The sequence below is a fragment of the Grus americana genome, chromosome 1 (assembly GCF_028858705.1).
Source record: "Grus americana isolate bGruAme1 chromosome 1, bGruAme1.mat, whole genome shotgun sequence".
Classification (NCBI taxonomy): domain Eukaryota; kingdom Metazoa; phylum Chordata; class Aves; order Gruiformes; family Gruidae; genus Grus; species Grus americana.
This window is the reverse complement of record NC_072852.1, coordinates 155,462,912-155,484,747: the sequence shown is the minus strand read 5'-3', so window position 1 is coordinate 155,484,747 and position 21,836 is coordinate 155,462,912. Positions and strand designations below refer to the sequence as shown.

General features: G+C 39.5%; 1 protein-coding gene across 3 annotated transcripts in view; it reads left to right on the top strand.

Moving 5' to 3' along the window:
• The window catches only part of MYO16 (myosin XVI), a 405,915-nt gene that overhangs the window by 64,255 nt on the left and 319,824 nt on the right, over positions 1-21,836 (top strand). Inside the window, exon 1 of one of the 3 annotated variants that reach the window (XM_054807380.1) lies at positions 16,561-16,853. The exons of the other annotated variants lie outside the window; for them this stretch is intronic. Coding sequence (XP_054663355.1) covers positions 16,826-16,853 — 28 coding nt within the window. The 5' untranslated portion in view covers positions 16,561-16,825. Of the gene's footprint in view, positions 1-16,560; positions 16,854-21,836 lie in introns of those variants that run through there. 3 annotated transcript variants of the gene reach the window in all.

Here is a 21,836-nt window from a genome sequence, read left to right as displayed (position 1 = left end):
GGATTTTTTTTTTTTTAATTGTACATTTTCTGAGCAGCGCAGTTAAATAAAAAAGCTTGTGCTGCAGCTTCTCCTGTCGGACTTAAAGAAACACATCTGACATGCTCCTTGGAAAAATGACCAAATGCTGTTCAGTTCCCTCTGACACAGTTTTTATTCACATCCTTAGTGCCCTTGGACTCAAGAGAACATCCCTATGTGAGCCCACCTGCCAGCAGCTTCAGTCTGCTACGACAGTCTTAGGCTGCCTCAGGAACGCTGAAATAACCTTCAGAGCACCCTGCAATGTGCCCAGAAATATTTAAGCCTAGCACAGCAGCTTTTTACTGATTTGGCAAGTCTCCTGCTTTGAAGAGAAGACTCACAGTTCTAGCCCCTGCCCCATCTTCCTTCCTGTGCCGTCTATATTTCAGATTTTAGCAGCATCATAGCCTCCCTCCTGTCCTAGGAATGGATTTCCCCTACCAGACTTTGCTGGTGCTGTTCAATTTCCCAGATTAGCCTGGTGCGGGGGATCCCAGAGTTGAGGAGAGGCGATGATTTAGGGCAGGTGCCACAAGGTAAAACACATTGCTGGTCTTCATGGGGTCCCAGGGCACACATCTTCTTTTACTTGGAAAGATGAAGAGTTTGGTCTTCTGTCACAGGTCACACCACCTTTAGCAACACATTTTCTGTCATTTAGCATGACCATTTCTATCTCACTCACTAAGCCAATGTTACTGGTCAGGATAGGTGATGGTAAAGGACTTGGGGAAAAAAGTACTAAATGCCACCAGAAGGTTCTGCAAGATAACATCCAGAATATAACCAAGAGCTCAAGGTAACATCCAGAATATAACCAAGCCAGCTCTTCATCTTCCGTCTCACAATGCTGGATGTGAAACACATTTTACGTGCCATTTGCAGAAACTCGCATGGTCTGGAAAGGTGATTTCAGAACGTACTCTAGGCGGTACCAAGCATGCCAAGTGAAGACTGTGACTGCTATGGGTACACATAGTCTATGCCATGAAGTGTCAACGTTGTGCCCTGTACAGATCTGGAGGCTAAGGTGGTCCTCTGACCAAAAAGGTTTCCATATTATCAGACCAAGGTTAGTAGGTTCTCCATTGCAGAAACCTTTTATCTGTCTGCTTTGATCCCAGTTTCTCAATTCAAGGGATGTCTTTCCCCATAACATCAAATCCTCTGTATTGGGTCCGGCTGGGATGGAGTTAATTTTCCCCATAGCAGCCTTCATAGCGCTGTGCTGTGAATTGGTAGCCAGCAAGGTGTTGGTAACACAACAGGGTTTTGGCTGCTGCTGAGTAGTGCTGGCACAGCATCGAGGCTGTCTCTCCAACTTTCCCACCTCATCAGATCATTAATTTAAAAAAAAAATAAAATTGAATGTCTATTTGGAAATTCAAAAAGCCATAAGATTATATTGTAGGAGTTGCTGTTTGTTTTACTAAAAAGTTAAACAACTTTTTCACTCTAAGACCAAATATTTAATATAATTTGTACAGATCACAACCGGTGTCCTGGTGATATCTCTGCCCTTTTGATTATGCAGCCTGACCTTGCTGTCCTCATGCACCCAGATCTCGCATTATATCAGTGGGAATTTCACACAAGAGACCTCATAAAATAAGAGCATTCTTGAATATACATTCCACTGTAATACTTTGGTTATAAAAAGGCTTTGATTTAAAACCCAGCCAAATAAATAAAAATCTGATTTTGTAAGAGCAAACACTGAGGATTAATTTCATCCGTAAAGAAACTGCACAAGATCTTATATGTAATACAAGCTCTACCTAATCCCCTCTGCAGTACATGTTAGCATTCCTGCCTTATGTTTGCTGCTATTACTTATTTCATTTAGTATTATCCTAACTCCCGCCTACTGTACATAATACTTCCAGGCATGGTTTCCAAGATAATGTACTCTAATGAAATAATTGCCCATGTATTTTCAGTATGTGATATTTTCCTTTCTTTAAAATGATCATTGTTGTTATTACATGATCTAATAACAAGATTGTCTTACACAGAATAACCTAAAAACAACTTGATTTTACAAAAATGACATCCTAAAAAACCTGACTTTGATGATCTGAAGGTACAAAATCTTTTCCCAGCACTCATATCCACTGTAGACAGGATTACTCAAAAGCCTTTTCTAATCTGAAGGTCTCCTCTTTTGCAGCCACATCTCTTTAATGGTCTGATGCAGCATGTTGAAGACTAGTTCTTGGTCATATGCTTTTTTTTTTCCTTTACTCTCAGATTTTTCCATGTCTGTCTTTCCTTCTTAGATGTCTCCTAATGTTATCTGGGCATCATTCATGATTCTTATCAAAAGCTGTTAATGATTTTCTAGTCAGGCAGAAAATTCTTTCTCTGACATCTTTGCCCTGTGCCTTAGGTTATGAAAATTTCCTATGTTCATGTGGTAGTGACTTCTATCCCATCAGGTAAAACATTCTTACTTACCTCTGTAAACAACAATAATTCATTAAATCCAATGAAATTATGCAGGTTTAAAGATATCAGCGGTGTCAGCCATGAGGTGAAGAGAAATGTAATGCAAATGTATTGGTTTATATAGTGTTTTGTATTTTTCTCTCAGTCTTTGTGAATTGAAGGGAGCTAAGCATGTCACAAAGTAGCAGAGGGTGCTGAATGAAAGAGCAAAGTTTCTTGAAATGGGTGGCTTCAATTCTTAGGATTAAGATCATATAAAGCAGGCTGAGGACACTTGAGGACAGCTGAAAGTGTCAAATAAACTGAAAGCAAAGTTACTTCTGCTATCAACAGGAGTCACACCTGGTGCTTCCTCTGTAAAGTAGAATATGCCAAATAATCTCTATTCTGTGTTTAAAAATGGTTTAATTTTTCCAGTAACAGAGGAAACATAGGTAGTATTTTAGATGGGTAGCAAATAAGCAACTGTAGTAATCCACTGTCAGAGCTGTTCATATATTTTGTAGGAACAGAACATATGTTGGACTCATAAAATGACTTTGGAAACAGGTAATGATTTTTTCTTCATTTGAAAAAAGAAGAAAAAATAAAGCCAGAAACTCAAATTACACATTTTACAGGTGTTTTCTTTCATTTTACACGTGAGAGTTTTCGCTTGAGAACACTTGGATGTTTAAACAGCCTGTATGTTTTCCGGAAATGAAAGCTTCTGCAAACCTGTTCAAGTTGTTCAGAGATTCAAAGTTAGTATTGAAGCTGATTGGCACCCCATTTGCTGCAAATGTACAGGTCATGTCCTTGTACTTACAATTTTCATGTTTTGTGCTAAGGTTATTGTGGAATGGGAGAGGTATATTCCCACTGATGACGCTTCTCATTTTATAGTAAGTGTTCATTGCTGCAACAGGTGAAGTTATACCCAGTTCACAGCAGTTTTCTCTATGCAGAAACTTCTGAAAAATGACTTTTTTTTAGGTCTGTACCCTTCCTTCATGGTCAAAGACATGAAAGGCCTGGAAGATGCATGCATCTGGTGCCTCGAACTCATGCATAGTGGTATGTATGTCTCAGGTAGCTTTACACAGGGCCTTTTCCAGCCTGAAACATGAGGGGCAAGATGGGCTGGTCAGTGAGATGACGGTTCTGATGACTGATTGCAGCTGTAGAACCTACGTGAAGAATCAAAGGAGAGGTTGAGGTGCTGTATTTTAGGGCAGAGATGTACTGTTTGACAGGGCTCTGAATTCGGCGGGCTCTTGGGGCACCAGGGCGGGACAGGTTGTAGCAGTATGTTATGCTTTAAAAACCAGCAGCTTGAGAGCTCTGCTAAAGCTCTGGCAGCGTGACGGCATGACTCGTTCTTCCTCACCCTTTGGAGGCTGCAGGTACTTGACTGCGCACGTACAACAGTATTGGTGAGAGGGCAAGGCAGAAGGACTGTGGTGGGACAGTAGCCACTACAGTTCCCACAGATGGTCAGTAAAATTCCCCTAGCCATTTGCATTGTGTTCCTTAAGGGAAGAAAGGATAGAAAACCACAAATTTGATCATAAATTTCATGGAAGATGTGCACCCACGTAGAGAGGTATGCTTCAGAGCAGGGGCTAGAAAGATGGTACTACCAAGCGTTACAAGCCCAGTATGCCTTTCCTGTGGACCAGATCATATCCATGAAATGGAAAATACCCATCAAGGTCAAGGAGGCAAACAGCAATTTACAATTCCACTTCAGTTCTGAATAAATTAATAAATACTTTTTTTTTTTTCCCCCAGTCATGTGGCTTGTTCAGGAGAGAAGTTTTCAGTAGATTAGCAGCATCACAATCTTTGTTCACTTTTCCATAGATTATGATTGATATATTATTTTCTGTGATTATGTATACTATGTCTGCTACAAGTAGCTCCCTATTCATTTTTTGCTTCCAGCTTCTTGAAAATAATGTCTTGTTGATAATATATGATCTCCGTATAATGTGATGTTAGTTCTTCAGCACTCTTCTTGACATCTCCACGTGAACATACAGCTTCATACTACTTTCATGTGAAACTTTGGTGTCAGTTATTTGTCTAGCTTACTTCCAACCCTTGACATGTAAATCTTATCTGTGAAACATCTGTCCTTCATCTCTCAGCTTCTGTTAAATAACATGAATCATCTGAAATAACTAAGCTTTCCTTCCCTAGTTTATCAACAAAGAGCTGCAATGCTGTAGAAAGTTAGACAGTCTTTGTGCTGCCTTTCAAAACTTCAGTATTAACATAGTTATATTGTCTTCCTTGATGGTTATTATTCCTTTCAGATGTAGATCTGAACAGAAACTGGAAGGAATATAGTCTAGCTCTCACACTGATTTTCTTCTGAATACTTCATACTCTATAAAAACGAACACTGATGTTCTTTGTGGTGTTCCTACAAGGGCATAAGTACAATTGGGTCATCCAAGAGCAGTAGATGGACCATGACATTACCTATTCAAACAGTAGCCTGTGTGTGTTTGCCAGCAAATCTCTCTGTGCACAACAAACCTACTGTTTTAGCAAGTTATACAAGAGATTTTGTCCTCAGATTTTGTTTAAAAGTTTCCTTGAGAACATTAATTTATTTGTATGAATATTTATTAAAAGGACCAATGAGATACAAGAAATCAACTGTAGAGATGCTCATTGTTAGCAGAAGAGCGTGTTATTAACTCAACATACTAATCAGCAGGAATATTCCACACGTGCCCTTCTTGGTACACAACCAGACAGTGAGTGGCCGAAACGGCTAAGTGGAAGGGCTATGTACCTTGCCAGGGAGGAGCTGCCTCCTTCTTTTGGCTAAAAGGTATAGTAGGATGAGAAGAAAAATACAACTTAAAGGCACAAAACCAGTAAAAGATTAGAGTGGAGCCTTCATGGTCAAGGATTCTGGAAGATTTTTGAGAGATATTTTAGAAAATGAAGCTTGGGCAAGAAAAAGCCCATTACTGTATGTAAGGGAGTATCATGCAAACAGTCAAAGTGGAGATGTAGTCTTAGGCTAATGCATGTCAAAGCAGCATTATCTGCACCTTGCTGCTATCAAACCTCTGGTCTCCTCTCCCGCAAATTTTCACTGGAGAGAAAAAAAAGTTTTTCAACCAGGATAGACACATTGCTGCCGTTCCCCAGCTGCAGCACTCCTGTCCTATCCATCTCTGCCTCATTTCAGTCAGCTACAGCTCTGCCCCTCCTTACCCACCAAGACTTTTCACCATCACTCAGTTTTGCCTTCTCCTATGTTCCAGCCCATCATTGCCCTAGGAGGTATCTGATAACGAGGAGGAGGATTCCTTCAATGTCTTACAGCAAGATTCTGATCCAACTTCATCATCAGTGACTGATAAGCTATCTCCTGCCTCCAATACACAGAGCAGGACTGTGGTGAGCCAAGGGCCTGCAGATTTCTGCTTTACCTCCCTGCTTGCCCTGGCTACACTGCTGCTGTTTTGGGAGACATGGTGGGTGGGCTGAGCCAACACCTGAGGGCTCCTGTCCCTGGCTCTGCTCTCCACGGGGCAGCTGCCCCAGCCTGTGAGTCTCAGGGAGGTGGCCACCTGGAGCTGGACTGATGGATATGCTTGGGAGAGCCCTACAGCTGTCAACCAGCCCGCCACCCTTCTCTCTGGTTTCTCTACCCTTCACATGTTTGGAGCAGCTGGTGGGGGTGCAGAGCGAACAGCTGCAGATTTGGCTTTCTCTTCCATCGTGACCAACGCGGGTGTATTCATCAGAGCAGGACTAGAAGGACTACACTCTATCTTTCTCTTGCCTTCACTTCTCTGATACTGTCATCCTGACCACTGGCAGTGTTCTCCAGCACCACTTTTTAACATTCTGCTGATAAAATAGGAAAAAACCCCTAATGTCAAGTCTCTAGGATGTGATCTTATGAAGAAGAGCCAGAAGAGTACAATACAAACTGCCTCAAATCAGAGAGTAAATAAAACCCCCAACATTTGTTTAAAACCTGGACTGTAAAAGGCCACTTTTGGGAAGGAAAGCATTTCTTTGTGCACTGTGTACCTCTGTGAGTATGGGGAAGAATCAAGGGAAAGAAAAAGGTCTGCGAAAAAGGTGGTAGCTTCCAACCGTTTATCTCTGGCAGTGGGCCATGGATTATTTGTTGCAGAAGAGTAGCTAGTAACTCTGCTTTTAACAGCTAAGATACTCTGAGTGCACTTTGCTCCCTTCACGTATCTGTTTCAAGGAGAGCATTTTTGAACTATTCAGTCTGTTTTCCACTCATTGTCATTTTTTGCGACATCTCGGAGAGCATCTTGGTGAGCTGCAGGGCTCTCAGTCTGCAGGTGGAGGATCGCCAGGAAGCCAGGGGCTGCCAGCTCATCTGAGAAATAGCGTGAGGTAGCTAACAGACAGCTACGGCTGGTAGCGGTGTGTTTGCGTATGCTGGTAACCTAGATGCTCACTACGAAGTCCTTTTACCTCCCGTATTAAGATCATCATCGTTTTTACTAATGTAAAGTGCTTTGATGTTGGCTAACTACCTTGAAATCACTTGCAGTTTAAGATAATTATAAATAAAAATATTTATTTACAGCATACAAAATAGATTATAGTTTCAAATATTTATACAAAAGAAGGAAACAATAAGAAAACTAACAGCAAAAGCAAAAATAACTATTAATCTGTTGCTAAAAAGGTGAAATCTGAAAAACCTCCTTCCTTTTGTCCATCTGACTTGCTGCAGAAGATTTCCTGAGCTGTGTAGTCAAAGGCACCGCTTTTTTGCCTTATGTCTCAGATTGCATTCATCAGAGTGCACCCTTCCTGGTGAGGAGTACCACCTTTTAGTGCCCATCTCTTCTTTTTTCCCTTTTTTTTTTTTTTTTTTTTTTTTTGAGTTCTGCAGGGATCCCAGTCACATTTATGCCTCTTCGGAGTAAATTAATATGTCACTTACCCAGGACGTAGGTCCTGAACCCTCCTGAGATACAGTGTCCATTTGGCACATCTTTACTCCATAGGTCTATTATCAGCAGCTTAACTCAGTGGAGAAAATCTTCCTGCCAGCCTTGTCACCCCTAATCTCACTATGAAATGTCTGCATCTACTAAGTCATATTTTTCTATCACCCTTTAAACTGATTAACATATTTCATGCCAACATTTAAGTGGGATTTTTGTGCACAGCTCATTACCAGGTGCTGAGACCAGGTACAAAGATGTTTAACCACTCTGAGATGAGAATACCTATAGGTTAACTGATCTCCTAAGTTAGTCTTGGAAGGACTCTGTTTAATCACTGTTTAACCTGTGCCAACTCTGAGGTATTCTAACGGTGATTATGCATTTTAGACTGAACCACAGAAAACCAGCTATAACTTGTCTTCTGTATTATGTATGGTATCCTAATCAAAAGGAGAAAAAAGCCAGAGACACACACAAAAAAAGAAAATTCATAATATCACAAAGCTTTGGACTTTTCTGTATTATTATTATGTCTATGTGCTGAGTCTTTATAGCTTTTTGCATGTTTAAAGTCCATTTTTGAAATTTGCTTCTGATGATTAAATGCATCCTAATATGAAACTGGCTTTAGCAAACACTGTAAATATGTGTTAGTTTCAGACGCTATAAGTAGGTTCAGCAAATGCCAACATTTTTTAGCAGATGTGATCAGTTTTCTCCTTAAAACATATGGAACTGAATTCAGTAAACCTATGTTAATGCAACATTTGATTTACGTAGATGGAAGACCCAAAAAGCCAGAAGGAGTGTCAGTAAAAGGTGCTGAGCCATCCACTCGAGTTCAGCCAAGGCCCTAAGATCAGATCTAGAGTTGGTGAGAAAAATCCCACTAATTTCTCTGGTCAAATTAGCATTACCTACTGCTATGTTGTCCTTGAATTTGACAAAAATATGTTGGTAATGATAAGGAAAAGTGTTTTTGAAAAGACAAAGATATTGAGAAATGGATAAATGCATAGTCTCCAGTTAGCACCAAGTTCAACGGGAGCACTGGAAAGATGTTAAGCAAATTAGTCTCGGTGTGCTATGCGTAATTGCTAATTCTTTTTTCCAAGATAGCTAATTTATGTCATTTTCCAATAATCTTAGGTCATTCACTTTAAAGGGTTTAGCTTTGCTCCCTTTGAAGGCAATGACAGAACCCCTACTGATTTTGAGGTTAAAATCTAAGAATTCTGAAAGAATGGTTTATAGTCAGTGCCAACTTGTGTGGCTTTCTCTTCTTCTAAGAATTTACAGCATTGAGCGACGATCCTTGGAGATTTCAACATAATGTATTTTGGCTAAAGAGTGAAGGAAATAACTTCTCATGCAGTTTGCCCTCTGCCAGGATGGCAAGGTGCTGAATACTTCTTTTCTTTCTCAAGGAAAACTCTGCTATAAATGAAAGCAAAAATACCACCTTATAAATTGTTTGGAATGATGTGATTTACCCCGCTGGATAATTCTTCATTATAGACATGCTTTACCCTATTATGTTTGTGCATTTCTTTTTTGTTAGTTTCTCAGGTGTCCCTTGCTGTTTGAAATAAAGGGTAATTACGATTGTATTTCCAAGAAAAGAATATTAGAATAGTAACTACTTTTCTAATACAGTGTTTGATTGAAAGAAGTAAGTGTTCATTTGAGAGCAAAGAAATGAATCTTCTGTTTGTTATGAACAGCCAGCCATTCCAGTAAGAAAAGAAATGCATTATTCTGTAAGAATAGGTTCCACAGATTTTCAAATCATTGGGAAATGAAATATAACATGAAGCACATTATTATAAAATAGAAAAACTGGGTTCCAGCTATCTGAATTTTCACTAAATTTAGATAGTGTACTGACATTTATTGCTGCTGTAGTGGTATGTGCAGTAACTGTACAAAGATACCTTATTCTTTGCTTGTTCATGTGTAAATCAGGTGCTCACTGAATTGAGGAATTTTGTCTTTATTTTTCATGTTTGCACAAAACACAGAAGTCTGACCTGAATATTTCATGTATTTCTGTTTGGAGGAACTGATTATCAAGGCATCTTGTATTTATTGATTAATCCTCAGCACTTTCTATGCCATTCTCAGTCTGTGTTTGGGGAATCCTTCCTTTTTCTGTTTTTACTCACTGGCATCTCAGCTGTGACCTGTCCACTGCCCACATGGGAGAAGTTCTTTTCCACCATCTTTCTGACTGCCTTTGTTTATAGCCTCACTGACTGCCCTTAATTTGACCTCAGATAATTTTATTAAAATTATATTCGTTTACTGCTTTCTTAGTGTTGTTTGGACATCCCTATAAATCAATTCCTTTAATTGTCATCTTACCATTCCTCTGTTTCCTAGCTTCTTTATATACCTCTCTCCTTCCCCCTCTCCTTCCCCTAACAGCTGCCTAATTCTTGTCAGCTCCTTATTTATTCTCTGCTAATTTGAGAATGAGATGTAATTCTATTATGTTCATGCTGAGTGCAGTAAATTCTGCATCTCTCTCTCTTGTTCACTGAGTTTATCTACTTGTCTATGTCATCTTCAAGCTATATCATGGTATCTTACATCATGTCAAAAGTTCTTATCATCATACCCTTTGATTTGATTATCGTTCTCAGATCGTTCAGACTCTCACCTGGTCTCTGTGGTCAGAATGATGGATTCCTTAAGCACTGATGCAGACAAATTAACAAGAGGAAATAAATAAATAAATACAGCCATCAGAGACTGGAGAACGTGCAGAATCAGAGTGACCGTCCCAGCTGTGTGTTGCTACACTGTGCACATCTGGCAGCATTGTCAATTTATTAAAAGTGACATTTATTTTTTCCACACCTTGCACTCCTTCCCTCCCTAAACCCCATTTCTGCTCTGTGCTTCATTCATAAGGAAAAATTGGGAGCATGCATTAGCAAGTTGTGCTGAGTTACATGAAGGATGGAGTGCAGAAAGGCTCTGAAAAAGAAGCGATGTTGTATTTAATATGAGATAAAAAGGACAGTAGAAAGATCAGACACTAAAATAGGTCTTGCGCAGACCTTTTTGCCTAATTTTAGTCTTTGCTTTTCAGATTGTCTTTTATATAATTTAATAATGTCCTATTTTGATTACAGTATTTATATTGAAACAATTATGTACATCATAATTGTCAGTGCAATAAAAGCTGCCCAATATTCATCTTGTATCTACAGAACTCCCCTCAGTAGCTTGTAATTTCAGTTAAAATTTAGATCTAACATGTATTCTGCTCTATGTCTATAGCACTTGCATATGGTGCATTGGTTGTTATTTTGGATGTCATGATTGGCTAATTTAAAATACTGTCACTTCGCCACCCCTTACAAATCTTCAACATCAATTATTTTTTTTTCTTTTTTCTTTTTTTTTTCTTTTTTTTTCTTTTTTTTTCTCCCCCCCCCCCCCCGGAACACCTAGTATTATGGTTATCTCTGAGATCACCAATTGCCACACCATCCTCTGTGCTGTCCTGCAGTCTGATTCTGTCACTTCTTCAGCTTTTTCAACTGGCCAAGTTGGTTTTTTTTCCTAAATTAGGAACACTTTCTATCTTAACTTCTTCTGCAGTCCTTCCAAGTCTCCTCTACTTATACTTCAAGATTTACATTGTTGTAGTAACATTTGCCCTGATAAAGGATATACACAAATTCCTCTGTTCTATTCTTGGCTTTTTATCCATCCTCTAGTGTGGTCATTATTTGTCTCCTGGTTTTAAAATTATCTAACCCATTAGAAAAGAAAAAAAAAAAAAGGAATACAATGCAGTGAGTCATGTAATTTGCTAATTATGAGGAGAATAACAATACACTTTTCATGTTGAACTGAATTCTTATATTTGTCTATTTCTTTCCTGAATATTATAACTTTAAAAACAAACAAACAAAAAAAGCTATCTGATCATATAACAACTCCTTATATGGAAATTCGTGAGGGCTTTTTTCCATTTTTTCTTGTGCTGGTGGTTGTGATGACTGCCATGTTTTTCTGCTTACAATTTTAACACGTCTTGATAGTTTCTTTTCAGTCTCATAAGGGGCTTTTCATATAAAAAGTCTGCAGCTCTTCTCTGTAACATCCTTACATCAAATCTAGTAAGAAATCTAATTTTAAAAACCATATACACAGATTGTAATGAAGAAATTCATTATCGAGTCACTACCAGTGCCAAAGATAGGATCAACCATATATAAGACTATTGGGATTTCTTTCTTGTATTTGGCCTTGTTATTACTCTGTTCTGGGCTCTCCCACCACAAGTGATAGCTTCTTCATCTCATCCAGTTAAGGAACTGCTGGAGAGGTCTACACACAGCCTAAAAATGGTCATTTTGAGTGTGGGAGGAAGCAAGCAGTACTCTTAAAAGGCACATAACTTCTACTGGTAATTTTGCAAACTTCATCAAATACTGAGTAATAATGTCCTGTGATTTTAATCTACTGTTTCCAATCCATTAAAAAATAATTATGGATTAATTCACCCAAAGACATTGTTACAACAGTAAATGGAGAAGAAGAAAAAGAATTTTTTCACTTTTCTTTGTCTGTAAGGGTTTGATCCAGTTGTAGAAGAATGGGAGGAAGATTGCCTACTTCTTGAAAAATCAGAGCATTTCCAGTAAAACTGGAAAGGTGGAAATTGTGCAAAGGTTGGAGGAAGAGAAGAGGAAAAGTCTGGTTCTCTAGGGGTCAACCATACTCCGAGTGATTGATTGAGTGATTGGATTTGATTTGTTGCTGCTATCTATGGAGAAAACTTCGCATCCATCTTACAGACCAGTTCATCTGAAAATTTATTCGGATAAACTGCTGTGTTTTGTTCTGCTGTGACACATGTAAAGAAAATTAGTATGGAGTCTTTCTTGCTAAGTATCTACATCTGCTATGGCTCATCCCTAGCTTCCTGATGAGCATACAACTACCAGATGTTATCTGAAGAGTGGCTTGTTGGCAGCTGGATAGCACGGCCAAGGATTGATTGCTAAGCAGTATCCCTTGTCAAAATATATGAGCAATGTGAACGTTACTCAGCATTCCATTTTTTTTTGTCTGCAGTCTTAAACCCATAAGTAATGCAATGAAATTGTAACATCTGAAGGAATATAGCAAGCTTTGTTGCACTGAAAGAAAATGGCATAAATGGGGAGCATCTGTCATATTTTTAAAACCAGTAGTCATGGTGTTTTTCTCGTCGTTCAAATTGCTTTCATATAGTTCTGCATTTCTCCATCAAATCTCACAGTTATATGTGAATTATAAAATATTAAGGTGATAAAAATATTAGATGTTGAGTTGTTTGCAGCACTGGAAGAGTAACAAAATATTTACATGACATGAATACAATACAGCACGTCAGTTCTTGGCAGCAAGACATTATTTTAAGCAGTGGTTTTGTTTGCTAGGTTATTGTAGGAAACATTTCATAGGTGCTTTTTCTTAGACAAGCTTTAAGCCTTGAAAATTGGGATGTAGAAACAGTGTGTACTCTGAGAGGATGATCCATGAATGTGTGTTTATCTTCAGACAAATCGCTATCCTACTGATGGCTGACCAGTTCCAAGATTCTACTTTAAAAATGTCTAATTTCATTGAATGCTGGATTTGTACATAACATGAAAGCAGCTCTTTTCTTTCTATAGGGAGAGGTGGCGAGGAATTTTTCCAGAAGGGCTAAATGTATGTTGTTTTCTGACCTTGATTCTGTTTTATCTCTATTTTTGGTAAGCTGGACAAAACCAAATACATTAATATTGCTTTATCACCAGGTTTAATACCAGCTCAGTCTTTGTCCCTCAGTCCAAGTACACTTGTGTTTCTTTGTAGACTTAAACACTGGCATAGTCTTCTTGAAAGCTGCGGGGCTGTGAGTGAAAACGTCCCTAATGTTCAGAGAAAGCAGTTTTACAGTGCCCTTAGAGCTTGTCCAGATATACTTCCATAGTTTACATGGTTGGATTTTAAGTGTCGTTAATATCTTTTGGTTTTTTTCTTCAGAATTCCTTTTTCATTGCTGGAGACTAATATCTCTTTTCTTGTGAATAAGCAAATTGTACAATTTGCTTTGTAAAATCACTGACAACGAAATATTCCCTCCTTTGGACTCACCTCAGAATCCTAAACCTTTCTTTTTGTTCTCATACCTGAAATCTTTGCTTATGACATGGGCGTTCACCACCATGAATACTGCAATTTCTTCTCTGTCTGTTCTTTCCTTACTTTCCAGCCTAGCAAAAGGTTGCAGTGGAAATCATGTGTCTTCCCTACAGGTGGACCAGATTTCTTCGTCTTCAGTATTCCTGTTCTGGCTTCCTTTTACCTTAAGTTTAGCTGCCACTTCTCCTCAGGGTCCATCCTGTGTCTCCACTAGCATTTATCCCTTCTTCTCATTTCTCTTCATTCTCCATTTCACCCCTTTACCCTTCCTAACGTTTCATTTTAACATTCCTCTGTGCTGCTTTAATGCTGCCCTTCAACATGCGTCTGAACTTCCTGCTAACAGCAATATACAATGCTGTTTTCTTTCCATTTAAACTTTCACTTCTATTGCAAAGCCCACTAATGATAATTACCCATGTAATAAAACTAAATATTTTGTATTTAAAAAAAAATAAATTAAAAGCACATGTGGTATTCTAAAATGAAAGGCCTCTTGAGGTAGCCGTCTGCGGGGCATCACCTCCTGAAATGCTGGTGCCTTTCTTTCATTCACCTGCAGGCTGTCATTCATACTTGAGCAGATAGCCACACATTTTTGGCATGCGGACTCCCGGAGAAGGGGAGATGCCCCAGCACCCTGCCGCAGGTGGGTACATGCCGCCCCACGGACGTGCCCCGTCCAAAGATCCAGCTGAAAGGCGTGATCCCCAGCCACGGCGTAGCCTTGCAGACCCTCCCTTGTCAAACGGGCCCACGCGCTTCCCTGTGTACATGGACTAGTGAGTGTTAGCAGAGAAGAAACTGGAGATGTGTTGGCCGTATAGACAGCGGGACTCTGTTCCCAGTTAGTCTGATGTGAATATGTGTTCACGAGTTTATTCTGTACCTTGATACTCTCTGTAAGGGACTACGCTTCTCTCCCGTTCCTTGCAGGACGGAGTATGCAGTCTAACCTGTCACATAAATGCCGCTAAGTTCCACCATCCTAAGTTTTCACTATGGCAGTTCAACAGATAAACACATATATTACAATCTGAAATGAGACGGATCCAAATACTTTTTCTGCCATATTTTTTTTTCAAGCCAAAATCAGAAATGTTTCTTCTTTCTTTTATCTCTACCTTCAGAAATGCATCTTTTGTCCGTTGCTCCCACTCACCAGTGTTTAGCGAGAGCCCTCCTGGTTTTAGCCAGTGCGGGTTGGTGGAAGCGTGATGTTATTAGACACAGCAGTCTGTCCGCCTGACAGTACCACCAGAGATGAACCTGTCAGGAATGTCTCCACCAAAAAGTATTGCTCGAAGGGCTCTTTGTCAGGTTGCTTGACACTTGCTCATGGACTATGACTAACATTGCCTCTTAAAGCACTCTGTATGTTTATTTTATAAGCCATATGGCCCAAACTGGCCTAGTGTTATATAGGTGTGAAAGAAAGTCTGGATAAATTTAATTACTTTGGACTTCTGAGCTTTACGGTAAAAAGTTTCCATGGTAATGTAATTACCATTATGTTTTATATAATTTATCCCTATTTCCCCTGGTTATTTCTAGATTTTTTTTTCCTCTTTTTTAAAAAAAATGATGTTTTCAGGATAAAAGCCACCTAAATAATTAGTCCTGCAAAACTATTGTTGTGCATGTTATACCTGAAACCAGATTTGAAATATGTGGCTGTTAGGAGCTGAGAGATTTCACCTAAGGGTTTTGCTAATGGATCACTGGAAGCCTGTGAATATATATCTTTCTGCTCTTGTGGGAACTTTACAGAATAGTTAATAGAATCTGAATTAGTAATCCTCACTAATGAGTTAGACTCTTTTCCTTTTGTAGTCCCTTTAACGCTTTGTACCTGTTTAAAATGGTATGTATACAAAATAGTAGGTAAGAACCTTTGAGAAGAATAAAAGATTTAAATATGGCTGGGCTATCAGTTTCCCTTTACAAGAGCTTTCACTCAGTGAAGTGCTGACTGTGGTAAGCATGACACATGGTAAGCAAACATAAATCTTCTCTGAGCATAGTTTTCTTAAATTATTATTATTTGATTTTATAAAAATGTTTTCCTGTAGTTCTGCTGTAGGTTTCTCGAAGAAGTAGTAACCAAATTCCTAGGTGACTGTTCTTGGAAAAGTAACGCAGGGATTGTGCTCAGAGGATGATGCAGCCTGGGTGTTTAAAATACAATGCAGGTCTGCCTTTTGTGTGCCCTTAATCTGAAACCGGGTAATGCGTCAGTATACATTGACTTGTTATTCCACAGGCTGATAAATAATTGTATGGACTTGTTCTTAGGGATGCACTTTCTTAGGCATTTTGTCTTACAATCAGTAATTAAAATATCATCAGATAACATGCACATGATCATGATATAAACCATGCAAAGCTTGCAGTTTCTTTCCTCTGACATAAATATTTCATCTCTGCCAAAGATGCAACGTAATACAAAGAAATGACAAAACAAGAACATATCAAGGAATGTACACACAAACATGTTTCTTAGCTCAATTTAAATGAACCCATGCATAAACCAGGAGCATCTGAAAATGGCTGTGATCTCTATCCTGATTTTTACCTTACAACATACTGAAAAATGATCTGTGATGCAAAAAGGTGGTTATTTTTGGCAACCTATATCAATTTCCTATTCACACAGCAACTGGTGGCAACTAAAAATAATCCTGTTTTAGTACCAGCTAAGAATCTGGTCACATTTGGCACACGAACAACATGCACAAATAAAATTTAAGATCCCTTGTTCTGTTATTTCATTCCAGCCCGCTCATCAAGCTTAGTTTGCTGCCATTTGAAAGCTATTGAAAAGCCATTAACTGGCAGGACTGTGAGAGCCGCAGTGCAGCAGCACACCTCAGTGCTGGGAGAATGTGGCTGCAAGTGCACACCAATTAAATCTTTCTATTCCTGGGGATGTGGGATTAGGAGCGGTGTCAATCAATTGGGCTACAATAGCACGTGCACTAGTCATGGTTCAAGACGCACAGAGGTTTATCATAACTCCAGCAGTCGGGTGAGGATGACTTGGAAGCCTCTGCAAGATCCTGGAACTGAAGCTACGTTAAATAATGTATTCTGAGGTATACCGGATACCTGAGGAAGGGCTCTAAATAATGCATTTTCTGGGCATGACAGTTGTAGCAGAAGAGAATGCTGAAACCTGTAGCAAGACTACAGCCTGAGATGAAAGAATGTCTCATTACCATTTTATCAAATGCTGTAAGTAACAAAATGACTATTTTGATTTTAAAACTGTCTTTTTATTTTCTGAGGTGTGCCTTTTCAATGCATATGCAAAAAGTCGAAGGCAGATGCTGCATGATGTCAACGTGGTAGTGGGGAAGGGGAGTTGTTACTTTGCATGTGAATATGCAGGCAGAACACAGTGTTTCTTTTTCTCCTCTGTTCAGAGGCAACTTCATTGTGTGTGTGATAAAGCTCTCATTCTGAAGTTCATACTGATCAGCTTTTAAAACTTTTGTTTAAATTAATCACCGAAGAAAATAATATCCAAAAAGGAGAAACATGTCATTCTTAGCATTATGTTAAAGACACCTATAAGGACAACCTCGGACATGGCTCTCTCACTTTACAAGGGTAATACAAATGAGAATAGCTTCATAAATTTGAGCACATATCGTCATCTATTGTAGATCTAATGCTTCTATCCCCTCCTTATCAGGATATTCAGCTATTTGGTGTGACAGACTTAAAAAAAAAAAAAGAGAACTTTTAACCTTGAATCATGCAAGCTGCCTCCTTAAAGACTAAAATTAGGATCTATGCTGAATGTATTGATTCAATGCAGAGCAAATTCCTAGCAGCATTTTTATTTTTCTTTTTCTTTTTTTTTTTTTTTTTTTGGTCTGTCTATCAAGGCTGCTTGTCTTCCTAGCTGCACATTTTTTGAGCTTTTTGGGTTTGCCTTTTAAAGCATCCAGAGTCTGAGTGGAACTTGCTGGTTTTATATCAGATAAATGAATTCTTGTTTAGATAGTTGTTTTGGACAGTCAGTAGTAGTTTGTTAACCATGGGTATTTTTTACTGCAGGACTTGGAAAACTTTTGCCTTCTAGTGATTATGTCACTGGTTTTACATGACAAATAGCAGATTGCTGTAAAAGGTTTTCTCTCTGGACTGTGGTCTTTGATGACTTAAGTGTACCAGGGACATTTCTGAAACTGTTTTTCAAATACTGTGTTACAGTTAAGAAAAGCGTAATGTGGTTCTTTGACGTTTTAATATGAAATTAAGGTGCCCTGGAAGTATTTTAGTAATTGAAGGATAAATGATTTATGAGGGTTTCCTCTTGTCTGGATTCAATGGGACTTGTGTATGGAACCGCTTTTAATACTGGTGGGAGTTACAAGCCTAAATTCCCTGTTTCATGCAGAGAAGCACAGATTAGGTTTACTGCATAGTTTTAAAGGTGCATGCTAAGAATAAGCCTTTGAGCACATCATGAGATTTGATAAATGCAAATGAGGAATTTGCAGCATAATAACTCTCTTGAAGATGTCAGAAAAGTATTGTTCAGTCTTTATTCACGTTGGAATTACTTTCTTAAAGTGAAACTGTAGCAAATGTATACAGGCATGTGTGTGTTCAGTAGCATATTAAATATGTAACTCTACAATGAAACTATAGATTCCTTAATTGGAAAGAGATGAAGATGACCGTGAGGTTCTCTCATTAAAAGCAAGCAAATGACGACTCCTTGGGATGTTCATTGCATTGGTTAGAGGGCAGGGATGAAGGACTAAAACACAGCAGAGGGGAAAGGTGAATGTACAGCATTAGTTTTGGCAGCATTATTTGTTTCCTCTTTTCCAAATCTGGAATTTTGTAATTAATGATTTCTCACTAAATCAGGTTATTTTACCACATAGCACTTTTCCTTCCAAATAGCGTGCTTTAGAAGACAATGGGTGCTGGCTGGAGCCTGCCAGAAGGGCTGCTTGGTGCCTGTGCTTCTCCGTACAGAATTGGCAAAAGCGCTTCTATCTCCACCTGTAATTAGTGATGGGGAAACCCTTCCTCCGTCATCCTCCCCTGAGCCTTACCATTTGTCTTAACGTGCCAATAGTGCTGCTGATGTTTGTGTTTGGCAGACAACTGGGATCAACTATGTGCCGTGGCTGCATGCAGGGTGGCAGCACCAGCGATGTTCTGAGATCTGCTCAGAGCAGCTGAACCTCACAGCGGTTGGGATGGGACTCTTCACACCCCGCTTTGTTTTTAATCTGTTTCACCGATGATTTCTGTATCAGAAGGAAAAGATACTGAACCAGAGGAAGGGTGTTTGCAGAGCACTGTCTCTGGGTCTGCTTTGGGGAGAGGGGAAGTATCTAAAAGATATAAATTCATGGCACTTTAAAGCTAGTATTTTATGAACTGTAGCTCTGCGTGCCTGGCTTTTGCATATGTTTGCACTTTGTTTTTTCAGTCTCTGCAGAGATTAAGTGTGGAGATCTGAGCTGAAAAGGGCTATAGCTATTCTCCTATGGTGTTAGTACATTTTTACTAATATTCTTGCTTTTTTTCAGTGTACCGCTCCCACTAGGAGGCTGTGAAAACGAGCCATAGTGTCACCGTCTTGTCATAGCATCTTTCAGGGTCCAGCCTTGGGAGGTCTCTAGTCCACCCTCCTGCTGTAAGCAAGAGCAGCTGTGTGGTCAGACGAGATTCTCTGGGGCCATGCCCAGTGAGGTCTTTCATCCCAGTAATACTCTGGAACAAGGCCTGCTGCAGCCGTCATGTTGTCTTCAGCTGGCACCTGCAGCGTTTAAAACACAGGCCGTACGCCCGTCTGCCTGTTTGAGCAGCTCATGTTGTCACTACTAGTGCCCATCTCCTTTTTGCAGCCAAGTACCGTTGCTGCCGAGAGTTGGCCCTGTCTGTGCTTCTCCTTGGCAATCAGCTAGCGTAAGCTATTTAGAAGAGAGCACAGTGGTACGTAGGAGAGTACCACATGTTATCTGCCAGCTGCTGGGCACCATTTTATCTTGATGATTTGTGTGACAGACTGTACAAATGAACGTAATTTTGCAAATTAGGCAGCACCTTGCTGCTATCTTCTCTCCCTTGTATATCCAGTTACGACATAAATATCATCATTTACATGTTATGGCTGTGGTTTTCCACCTGTGCTCTGGACTTCCTCTGAGGGATCTGCAAAGGAAACTGAGAAAAACAGTCAGGAGGCTTAAATTCATTACTCAAGAGTCTGATTTCCACTGCAAATGTTGTAGAGGTGCACAAATGCAAACAGAATTAAAACCTTGCTAAGGAGTTATAGTTATGCCAGCTGAAAATCTGAGCCAAGTGAATTTATACAAATATTAGGATCATCGAATCTGAACATCAGAGTCTACTTCCATTCTTTCTGGATTATCTCTGTTTCCAATTCCTTTATCTCTTTTGTATGAATTATGAAACATTGAATTGTGCTGTGTTACAGACCAATACTTAGAGAGATCTGGGGTGAAAATACTAATTAGATGTTTATTGGTGAATTAATTCAGGATTTGAAACAAGATACCAAAGAAATATAATAATTCTTTCCAACATCTAGCCCTTACTACCTTCAGCATCTGAATAAACAGCAAGGATTGTCCATGAAGAAAATTAATTAGAGTAGAAGATGCATTGAAAGATTTGGCCTTTAAATTTTGTTATATCCTCTTCAGATATCTTGTAGTCTGTACCGATTTATTCTTTCTTTTCTCTGCCTCCTAATCATAGTATTTAAGAAATCCACATACTACAGGGGTATATTCCTTGCATTAAAAAAAAAAATTGGTCTTGACTTTAGTTTGCAATGCCAGAGACCTTAATTACATACCTTGTCTTGAAAGGCTGAATGCAGCAGTAATGTACTTACAGATGTCATCTTGAGTATTTTTCACACTAATTCACAGGGTATTTGGTAACAAAATTACCATCATATATGAATGAAAGAAGAGTAAATTCTGTAGATTATTGTTATGATTTCCATTTTATTTAATTTCACCCCACTTTTCCATAGCTTTCAATGCATTTCAATGCATTTTCTGTTTCAATAGAAGTATTAACCATTAGAACTCTGAGTTGGACGAGCGTTTCACCTATGGTGGTGCCTGTCCCTTTTCACCGGGGTTTAGGGACAGACTGCATTAGCACCTTCCAGGATACTTCAGGGGAAAGAGGCATATCATCCCAAACTCTCGTTTAGCACTTTAAATTCAGTCTGAGTGCTTTTGCCAAGGGATTCAGCCGTTCTCACGTCACCCAGGCTCTTCTGAGGCCCCAGCCATGTGCCACAGCGATAGCTCTACTTGAACCTTATGCAGCTTGGAAAGAGGTGGGAGAAGATGTGATGTGATACATTAGTTTTAGTTTACAGAGGATGGGGACTTGAGCTTGATTCTGCCGTGGATGAAGAGGCAATACTGCAGGTGATACACGTGATACCTTTGTGTCAGCTTTCTTACTGCCAGACAGCCTGCGAAATTTTCATCTGTGTTTAAGTAGAGTGAGTTGTGGTAGCTTAGACTGAATAAGAGGAGGAGCCTGAAAAGAAAAAATGGAGGCTTCTAGTTGGTCTGCAATACAGGAACCCTTTGCCTCTCTGATGGCATGTGTGCAGGATGTGTGATGACCCACTGTCACACTGGACAGTTAGTGAGGTGAGAGAGCTAGCGGAGTCTTCAAAGTGTTTTTTCCTTCCCATGAACAGGATTTCTTCTATTCTGGGTTGGGCAGGAGGTGTTATTCATTTATTTAGTCCAATTTATGCTGTCCCAGAGAATTCTCATGTCCTCTTGGACGTCCTCTGCCACTAATGAGGAGCTCAAGTAAAAAATATGCAGATGGTAGGAAGGAGAGCAGTAAATATAAGCAGAATGTCCGTACCAGTCCCTATTTATCAGCCATCCCTTTAGTTTAGGTTGATGGTGTCAGCTACCTCTCGTGTCATGGTTTATTTCTGCAATAAGAGAGCTAAGTACAACATGGCTGCAGGGAAAACTTCCTTTTCCTTGTACATACTTATGACATTCTGACCTATGGCATAAGGTTAAGATTATTACTGAAATGAGATGCCCAGCATGACCAAGAGACCCTGCCTGCTGAAAATGAAGCTGGGAGGAAGAGGCAGGCGTCATCTTCCCCGGGAGTCCAGAAAGAGTGAGAGGAGCAGCTGTGTGCCTTGATCCACTGCTT